The 11243-nt window shown below is 32.8% G+C and overlaps 1 protein-coding gene across 1 annotated transcript; it reads left to right on the forward strand.

Annotated features, from left to right (window-relative positions):
• Nucleotides 1-1359: 1359 nt before the first annotated feature.
• LOC128293814 (secreted RxLR effector protein 161-like) lies at nt 1360-2138 on the forward strand. Its single transcript, XM_053029356.1, has 2 exons — nt 1360-1819; nt 1909-2138. Exons 1-2 carry the CDS (start codon nt 1360-1362, stop codon nt 2136-2138), a joined length of 690 nt encoding a protein of 229 aa, XP_052885316.1.
• Nucleotides 2139-11243: the final 9105 nt, after the last annotated feature.

An 11243-nucleotide genomic window follows, 5' to 3' on the forward strand; every position in this document is an offset into this window, starting at 1 on the left:
TTGCTTATGTTGGTTACATGCAAAGAACCTTCTGAGAGAACTATGGGCAGCAGCCTTTCAAATAGCTTGTCATGTCATAAATCGAATACCTCTATGGCCAGGATAGAACCATCACCTTTTGAGCATTTGTACCATCGTAAACCCAATATGAGTTCCTTTCGTATATTTGGGTCTATTTGTTATGTTCATGTATTAAAACACAATCGAACTGAGCTTGACCCAAAGGCTGGAAAATGCATTTTTGTTGGCTATGATGCCTATAGGAAAGGCTAGAGATGTAGGGATTCGGAGACAAAGAAGGTCACCAGTTCTCGCGATGTGGTGTTCGACGAAGTCACTTGTCATAAAGATGATGCTAATGGCAACGAAGGCACAACTAGTCTTCCATTTTTCCTTGATAATGTTTCATCAATTGGGAAATGCACTCAATCAAAGGAAAATGTTGAAGCCATCACAAGTATTGAGGATGCCACATGAAAAAATCCACCAAGACAGAAAAGGCCTCTATCACATTTTTCTGATTATGTAGTTAAGATGAATCATTTTTCTATTGTGTCTTGTTTTTTTATGGAAGATTCATGTGGAAGTGAGCCTAAATTGTACAACAAAGCTAAAGGAGTTCCAGAATGGGAAGATGCGATGGTAGAAGAGATTTCAACACTTAAAAAAAAATGACATGTGGGAGCTTGTACTTAAGCCTGTTGATGCTGACTTAATTACTTGTAAGTGGGTTTACAAGTTGAAGAAAAAGACTGATGATACCGTTGATAGATTTGAAGCACGTCTTGTTGCTCGTGGATTTTCTCAACAGTACAGTCGAGATTATGATGAGACTTTTAGTCCAATTGCAAGAATGACAACTGTACGAGCAATTATCTCTCTAGCTGCTAGCAAAGGTTGGAATTTGTGGCAACTAGATGTGAAAAACGATTTCCTTTATGGTGAGCTGGATCACAATATTTTTATGGAACAACCGCAAGGATTTGTATCTAAGGAATATCCTAATCATGTGTGTAGACTTAAGAAAGCGCTATATGGTCTCAAGCAAGCTACTCATGCTTGGTTCGATAAGATTGCTCAATATCTTGATTTTTGTCATTTTAAATCTTCAAGTACTGATCCAAGCTTATTCGTTAGGAAAACAACCACTGCATGCACTTTACTTTTACTTTATGTGGGTGATATGATTATTACAGGTGATGATAGTGCTGAAATTAGCAATCTTCAAGATGCTTTAATGGTTTGTTTTGAAATGAAAAGTTTGGGTGAAGCTTGTTTCCTTGGTTTAGAAATTGAAAAAAGTGATGGTTATTTTGTTTCTCAAAAAGGGTAGCAGCAAGCTTGTTACAAAGGTTTCGCATGGAGGGTTCAAAAGCAAAGTCGACTCCCATGGAATCTAATCTCAAGTTAGCTAAAAATGAAGGAAAACCTTTAGAAGATGCAATGCTTTTTCGTCAACTTGTCGGTAGTTTGTTTTATTTAACTATCACAAGGCCTGATATCGCATTTTCTGTTGGAGTTATTTATCAGTTTATGGGCCAACCATGTGAGGGTCATTTAATTGTAGCAAAGAGGATTCTTCGTTACATCAAAGGCACTCTAAGTTATGGTTTAATGTACGAGCAATCTAAGATTTTTTCTTTGAGTGGCTTTGTAGATGCAGATTGGGCTGGTGATGTGAATGATAGATGTTCTACAACAGGTTTTTGCTTTACAACGGGTTCTGCTGCGATTTCATGGTGTAGTAAGAAACAAACTACTATGGCTCTTTCAAGTTGCGAAGCAGAATATGTAGCTGCTACAATGGCTACTCAAGAATGTTTGTAGCTAAGGAGGCTCATTCAAGAAATGGCAATTATTTTCAATTATCCGATTCAGATTCATTGTAATAATGAGAGTGCTATAAAGCTTGCTGGAAACTTGTGTTCCATGCTCGTTCGAAACATATTGAAACTCATTATCATTTTGTTCGAGAGAAAGTGTTATCTCAGGATATTGAGTTGCTGAAAATTCAAACTGATGAACAAGTTGCAGACATCTTTACTAAGGCGCTCGCAAAGACTAAGTTTGAAGTTTTTCGTGGAGATCTTGGCATTATTGACAAGAAGCTTGCACTAAGGGAGGCTGTTACAAGTTAGTGCAACTTACTATCAGTCAAGTCCTCTATTTTAGGAGTTAAAAGTTAGTTCCTTGATTTGTGCAAATAAAGAGTACGTGAGTTACTCTCCATTTAGTTGAGATATTTTAAGAGACTTTTTAGTTTAAATAGACCATTATTCTTGGTTAATTCACTGCACTGTTCTTTTTATTTCCTTGTACTCTCTTAATTGATTGAGCAATAAAAATTCATTCTCTCCATTTTTGAGGGTTCATATTTCTGTCAACCAACCTTTAAGCAAATTACTCGAAATCGATAGAAGAAAAATTAGGAAAAGAAAACTACGATTGAACTAATTTAGAAATTTTTAATAATTTTTATTGTTTATTTAATTATTATTAATCAGTGATCAAACTTGTCAAATTAATTGAACAAAAATAAGATGATCTACTGATTCAACCATTACTCTCTAATATTTAAAAATATTAATATAATGGGCTCTACTTGTTCTACACGTTGACTATCTCCTTAGAGACTGACTTTTACCCTCATCTCCAATCTAATTCGACTCTAAAACACGACACGACTGTCAGTATGCGGGATGAATAGCTCCCAACATCCTCTCCGTATCTTTGTATCAACAGTATGTAATGTAATGTAATGGATAAAAACTTGTACTTAAATGGACACTATATCTGACTTACTCACCACCATCATCCCTTTCATGCAACAATTTTTAATCCAATATTTTACCAAGTTTTCCTCATATTTCTCCAACCTCAATGCTAAAATAACAGTTGAAACCCATAGAAATCTTTGTTTAATCCAAAATTTTCAATGAAGACATCAACGTATTTGGATTTTGTGAGTGAGATTGATTAATATTTATTCATGACTTTATTTGCCTTGTAATTATATCGACCGTTTCGTTCAAGTTGGGTTGTTTGTCGTCAAGTGTCCGAATATACCACCCTTTTGTTTGGGAAATTCTATTTTCGATTTTAGCACGAACGGGAAAGTTTTAAAATACTACGTTCATCGGCAAGGCATTATCAGTTTTAAGCAAAATTACTTTATGAGTTAGGTTGGGTTCAATCGGGCTTAATTATGATATTAATATATTTTATATTTATTTAATTTTAATTTAATTTAAAATATAAATATAAAATTTTATCTATATTCGTCCATATTTATAAATGGCTAACTCAAATCTATTTTAAACTTGTTCATATTATATTTTTAAAAATATTAAAAACATATATTTATATTATTTAATAATTTTATATATTTTTATTTATTATAGTTTTATATATAATCATCTTAAAATTTTTAAAGTTTACATTTAGGGCAGAGTCGGGGGTTGACATGGGCTCCGCCCTCTAAAATGTAAAATTATTATTTTGGCCCTTAAACTTTTTAAAAGTTTTAAATTAGTAAAGATAAAATTGCACTTTGGCCCCCACTAAAATTATAAAAATTTAATTTAATCCTTTACAAGTTATAAAGATTTAAATTATAAAAAATTAAAATTTCATCCGCCCCCTAAAATTTTTCGCTTTACTGTTTACATTATAGTAGTACTATATATTACTATAGATTTAATTTTTATATGTTTTAAATTATATAATATATAAAAATAACATTATATAAAACATTACAAACTTGAAAAATGGGTCGGGCTGGGCTCAGGTCTTGAATGTTCAAACCCGAGTGTAATCCATATTTTAAATGGGTCTATATTTTTTACCCAAACTCATTTTTCGAGACAATATTTTTTCCTTAATCCTTTTAAATTTCAATGGACATTTGGATATGAGCAAATAACTCAACACATAAACAAGTCTAATTTTAAAGGATGAAATTACTAGATAGAGCAAGGATTTAACCTTCTCACTCAAATGATATAATTTTAATTTTAATTTCTTTTAATAACTAATAATTCAATCTAATTTTGTTTAGTTCATTGGTTAAATGGAAATTTCTATTTTTCCTCTTCAAAACTTAATAATTTAATTTTAAAAATTCAATACAATTCTTATAACTCTGTTCTGCCTTTATTTTTTTCGATTCCCTAATAATATTTTTCCTTTGTCTTTATATACTAATGTTTGTGAGATCAACTTAATATTGTTATTTTTGGATGCCTAATGGCCTCTCAAAGGTTTGAAATCTGAAGGTGTTTCTCTTTAGGGTCCAACCTATAACCTTATATATGTCATTTTACAATTATGATACCTAAAGGCTTCATCTATAATGCAAACTGAAGATGTCGGTTAAAATATGCAGAGTAGGTGCTCATAGGCCAACATAAAATTACAAAAATTATTGTCCAAATCTGACCTAAAAGCAATAAAATCTTGAAAGACTTTTAAGTATCTAAAATGAATAAATTCAAATTATACATTATAATATAATCTAATAAGTCAAATATTATAATTATAAAAAATTATTTTATATAAAATTTAATTGAGTTCAAATACGAAAAATACACCTTTAAATGACAAAATCTTGAAAGCATCAAACATCAATATTAATTTGTACCCACAACGTGAGTGCGATGCAGCCCAAGAAAATATTTGTACGTTACCCACATGTAAATTTAACGTTTAACTTGAAGGAAAAAAAAAATTGACTTACCAGGAATAGATCTTTGGCTAATTTTCAAAATTTTAGTCAATGATGTAGATGATGGCTCGCAAATTAAGTCAAATTTCAACTGATTAATTTTCAAATGCTATAGCAAGGAAATGACACTGACAAGACATTATGGATCAATCATATGTATGTGCATTAATTTGACAACTTAAATGAAACACATTATTTATTTTGTAACATTAATTGTATTAGTTAAATAAAAAGGAAGATAATTACTTCATTTTTTTTAACTTAACAACAATGAGAACTTGCAAGAATAAAAACGTGCGTCATTCCAAGTTGCAAAAATTTGTTGTAACACATAAAATTGAATGGGCATAACTTAGAAAACCGGTCATGATTGCAATCATGGAAACCGGACCCTCCACTAATATAATTATATCTAACTTGTTAAACCCATAATTAAATTAAGGGAATTAGGTGTTGGAATTGCTGTGGGTTGTCTGCCACAAAATGAAAATGATTAAATTCATAATACCTCAACTGATGATTGTAGGAATCAAGAGAAGCATGAAAAGACCCAAGCCATTACAAAAAAGAGTGTTGATTTTCTTAATTAGTGCAGTTGACATAATAACCTTCCAAATATCAAACATAATTAGAGTCATTAAATTAAACTAAGGATACTTGAAAAGAGAGAGTGAGTGAAGAGAAATTTCACCTGAACGAGTTTTGGAAAAAATCCGGTTTACAAAAGGTTTTTTTATATAGTAAAAAATAAAAATTTTAAAATTCGATCTGGTTTGTAATATTTATAGCAATAAATCTTAAACCAAAATCGTACCTGTGTTTTCGATAGACGAATCCTTACTGTTCCCGACTTTCAACTAAATGATTGTCGTAACCATTTTTTGAAAAAAACGGGAATCGACTTAGATTTTAAAAATGAAAACGAACAGAGGAGTTGCCACCAATTCTTTTTGATGAGGTGTGATCGGGTCACCTCAAATTAATCATTTTAATAAAAGTTAAGATTTACTAAAACGATAATTTTTGGTCTACATAAATTAGAAAATGAGTTCGGGAGTCAGTTACGCACGAGGAAGGGTTAGCACCCTCGATACGCCCAAAAATTGGTACCTAGTTGATTAATTAGTGTCTTAGTGTCGAAGATTGAAAACTTGAAAGACATTGACATACGATCCCTCTTTGTAAAGAAAATGCTCAAATATTAAAAACCTTCTCGTCTCAAAATATAAAATGTCACATCCAGTGAGTTAGGACACGGCATCTTGAATTTTCGAGAGCGAGTTTACCTTTTTTATATAAAATTACGTATTTTAACTTATTAAAAGGGTATCCGGTTATTTTAGAGTAAACGAGAGTAATCGAAATCCAGTAAGTTAGGGCACGTTTTCTCGAATTCACAAACACCGAATATTGCCTTTATTTCAAAACAAATTCTTATTTCGAGATGACAAAATGTCATACCTGGTAAGTTAGGGCATAACACTTCGTATCTCCGAGAATAAGCTTTTTTCAAAACTCATATAGCGATTTAAAAGAGTATTCTGCTATTTAGGTTAAATGAGGAAAATCAAAACCCAGTAAGTTAGGGCACGATTGTCTCGAATTACCAAATACGAAATATCACTTTTATGAAAGAATTATTATTGGGGTTGGATAAAAACCTAAATTCATAATGAAATGAGATAATAAAGGATGCATGAATAAATTCAGATTGACAAGCATAACAGAATAAATACGAATGTGAACAATAATGATAAGAGTAAAGATAAATGAATAAAACGAATAAAAAGAAAATAATGAATAAGACAGGAAATATTTGAAATTAAAAAGAACTCGTAATAAACAATCATTATGCAAAACTAAAGAATGGTAGTATAGTAATAGTAATATTAATAGTAATAGTAATAATACAAGTAATAATTTAGAAATGATGTATGAAAGTGTATATATGTACGTGTATATATAAATAAATAATATATGATGCGAGTGAGGGAAGAATAAAATAAATGTATTTAAAAGGTAATAAGTGAAAATGTAGGAAGTATAATGATATAAACAATAATAATATTAAAATAAAGTAATAAGCAAGTGAAAATGTTAAGTACAATAATATATGCTATACATAGGAAGAAAAAAGAAAAAAATAAATGAATAATACTATATAAAGAGTATATATACATGTATAAAATAGATATAACAATAATGATATTAAAATATATATATATTTATATGATGTTAAAAGATGTATATATAATATTAATATTAGGAATAATAATGATAGTAAAAATAATACTACGTAGATATAGTAATACATAATATAGTTATTAAAAAATATATATTCATAACATATAGAAAAACACAATATTAAGAGGATGTAGATACGATACATATATATATATATATATATATATATATTAAAAGATAATAATGTTAGGAAATAATTATTAAAGGTATTACATAAAAGTATATATATATATTAAAAATAAATATATGGCGATATTAAAAGTATGTGCATAATATATATTTAGACATTAAAATATGTATACGTAATGTATAAAAAGAATATATATACAAGACTAAAAAGGAGAAATATACGTAATATATATATACATATGTATAAAAATATAGACATCATATAATATTAACATACATATACATTAATAAGAATGATAATATTAAAACTATTAACAATACTTTATAACATATATATATATATACAAGTATTAAATAAAATGATAATAATGAGTGTTAATAAAAATACAACAATAATAATATTAAAATTAAATTAGAATAATAAGGAAAAGTAAAAAAGGGACGAAATTGAATTTAAAATGGATTTTGTGGTGAATTTAAAATAAATGAAGGAGAAAGGGGTTAATCTGAGCGCGCAAGCAACCAGGAGGGACCAAGGGGGGAAATTATCCCCTTCCAAAATGCAACATTTTAACCGGGGCTAAAATGAAATAGAAGTAAAATCATAGGGATAAAATTAAAGGAAAAAGAAATAGAGCGAGACCCCATTGAACTAAGCCTCAAAAGCGGAGGGACTGGGGGCGTAAATAACCCCTCAGTCCAAAAACACGCGGATCCTAGGCATAGGCGGGTTGGGTCATCGGGTCATTGTCTAAACGACGCCGTTTTGGGTGCTGAGTGTTTATCCCAAAACGGCGTCGTACGGGGACCTATAAAAATCAAAAAAAATTTTGAAATCTCATTTCTACTGAGATTTGAGAAAAAAAAGAAGAAAGAGAAAGGGTTTTTTCTCTGGAGAAAATCGGAAATGGCCAGGGGGTCCGGCCATCGCTTCCGCCGTGGTTCACACGGCGGCCACCATTACAGTGGTGGAAATTGCTCAAGTATGATTTTTCTTTTATACTTTTTTCTGCTGTATTTTTTTATATATTTATTTAATATATGTGTGTTATTGTTTTAATAGAAAGGATACTATATATACAAATAAATTCGAAAAGAAAATAAGAAAAATAAAAAGAAAAGTAGATAACCTTAGATTCGGCCCTCGATCTGTTTTGCTTCGGTTTTTGAGTTTGTGTTTGAGTATGTTTTTGATCTTAATATTGCTTTTGCATTACGAAAATGAAAAAAAATCAAGAAGCAAAAATGCCCCTTTTACATTGTTTATTTTTGCTTATATATACGTTTACACTGCCCTCTTTCTTGCTTTCTGTCTATTCTTGTTTAATGCATTGCAGGTGCTTGTGGCGGTGGACTTGATGGGGCGGTGCTGCAGCAAAGACGGTGGCTAGGCAAGTGGTGATGGGACGGTGCTAATTAGGCTAGGGTAAATAGATTAGGGTTTTTTTTTTCTTTTTTTTTTTATTTTGGGTTGTATTTGGGCTGCGTGGGTTTGGGTTGTTTTGGGGTGTTTGGGTCTTTAGTGGACTTCTGTTGTTTTAGGCCCAAAATTGGGCTTGTACAGCTGCCTCTCTTTGCTTGTTGTCGTGTAATGAGAACAGAGCACAAACCTAAAAAAACCAATTTTGCCCGGTCTCACCGTGTCTGGACTTGTTTAGCGCTCATTTTCTCCAGGTAGCTTCATTTTAATCCAATGCATCTTCAGGGAAACAAGACTTGTGACTTCAGTTAACTCTTCTGAAACTTCAAGGGGATCTACTGTGGCTTGGATCAACTCCACTGCTGTTTCAGGGAGAAGACATTTGATTTTCAGCCTGTTACCCTACTACTTAGGGGGTTAAGGCTTGTCATCATTGATCTTTTTCCTAACCGCTTAGGGGTTTTGATCCATAAATTCAACCTGTTACCCTACTGCTTAAGGGTTTAAGGTTTGAAAATTTGGCTTGTTACCCTATTGCTTAGAGGGTTGAAGCCCATCACTTTCGATCTGTTTTCCTACTGCTTAGGGGGTTAGATCTGTAAATCTTCAGTCTGTTCCACTGCAACTTCAGGGAGATGAGACTTGCTAGATTCGATCTGTTCCACTGCGACCTTAGGGAGACAAGATCTGTAATTTTCAGCCCATTACCCTACTGCTTAGGGGGTCAAGGTCTGTAAATTTAGCTAGTTACTCTACTGCTTAGAGGGTTAAAGCTCATCATCTTCGATCTATTTCCCTACTGCTTAGGGTGATAAGATCTGCAAATCTTCAGCCTGTTACCCTACTGCTTAGGGATTTAAGGTCTGGTGAATTTACTAATTCTAAGAACATGACCTGTAGAATTAGTTCCATGTATTTATGCTTATGCCAAAGAATTAGGATGCTATGATCAAAATGAATCAAATGCTCCTAAGTAGATGCATTATGAATGATCTATGAATTGTATGGGTGCAACATGTTGTGAGCGTGAATCCCTTTTGTTGCCATTACTCTTTGTTCATCAAGGTTCTTTCACTGAAATAGTACTCTGTCTTCTTATTCAGCTCAAATTTTGAATAGAAAACCCGAAAAGGTAGTCCCAATTTAAACTCTTTCTTCTCATATGCTTCCAATCTTTGAGTTTGGTTAGTTCTAAATAATAGTCCTGTTTTAGGTTCCTGTACTATTTAGAAACTTTCAGAGTAATATGCAGAGCTCTTTTTTGTGAAAATGGCTTTAGTCCATTAATCATCATTTCAATGCAAAAAAGCTTGAAAAAGATCATAACAATGAAAAAACTGAAATTTATCAGAAACAACATTTGAAGGGAATAGATTAATCACAGTCAACAAACATTGTTGGAATACAAAATGAATAAGAAGGGAATAGGTGCCCCAGATATCGCAGCGTGAGCTTCTCTGTACTAACTTCTTGAGGACTCCTTTTTGTCCAATATGTGTTTAGGGGATCTAGAGTACTCTTGCAGATGCCCCAAAATGTAACATCTCTCCTCTTTGTTAATTTAGGTATCATAAGACCATCGCATGCCCCACCTTTGATCAAAATTTGAATCGCCCTTTATGGGTTTTCGATTCAAAATCCCTTTGGTCTCAAGGTGCTCTTTGCGAGTTTTCACCCTGGCCTCTCCCCCTTCTTTTTTTTTAGGCAAAGTATTTCTTAACTGAATTTGAATTCACGGGATTGGGTAAGGTCTTGCCATCCATTTCAGCCAATATCAATGCTCCTCCAGAAAAGACCTTCTTTACCACATAAGGTCCTTCCCAATTCGGCATCCATTTCCCCCTGAACTCCTTTTGTATGGGCAGGATCTTTTTCAATACTAGGTCTCCCTCATGGAATTCCCTAGGACGAACCTTTTTGTTGTAAGCTCGCATCATTCGCTTTTGGTACATTTGACCATAGCGAATAGCCCTTAGCCTCTTTTCTTCAATCAGATTCAACTGATCGTATCGGGACTGGATCCATTCTACTTCGTCCAACTTTACTTCTGACAAAACTCTGAGGGAAGGAATCTTGACTTCGATAGGTAAAATCGCCTCCATCCCGTAGACCAATGATAAAGGATTTGCCTCGGTAGAAGTCCTGATTCGATAAGCGTAGAAGGCAAATGGTAGCTTCTCATGCCAATCTTTATAGGTCTTAGTCATTTTCCCCACGATTTTCTTAATGTTTTTATTAGCTGCCTCAACTGCACCGTTCATTTTTGGGCGATACGGCGACGAGTTGTGGTGTCTGATCTTGAACTGACTGCAGACCTCTGCTATCGTGCTATTGTTCAAATTCAATGCGTTGTCAGATATGATCCTTTCCGGCATCCCATATCGACAAATGATTTCATTTTTTAGGAACTTGCTAACTGCCGATTTTGTAATATTGGCATATGAAGCGGCTTCCACCCACTTGGTGAAATAATCGATGACTACAAAGTGAAACGATGCCCAGTTGAAGCTTTTGGTGAAATTGGCCCAATCACATCCATGCCCCACATAGAGAAAGGCCATGGAGAAGTCATAACATGCAGAGGTGAAGGAGGCATATTAATCTTGTCTCTATAAATTTGGTACTTATGGCATCTTTTGGCGTAGTTAATACAGTCTCCTTCCATAGTGGACCAATAATAACCGAACCTCATAATTTGCCTGGCCATTGTAAAGCCATTGGCGTGTG

The sequence above is a fragment of the Gossypium arboreum genome, chromosome 6 (genome assembly GCF_025698485.1).
Source record: "Gossypium arboreum isolate Shixiya-1 chromosome 6, ASM2569848v2, whole genome shotgun sequence".
NCBI lineage: Eukaryota > Viridiplantae > Streptophyta > Magnoliopsida > Malvales > Malvaceae > Gossypium > Gossypium arboreum.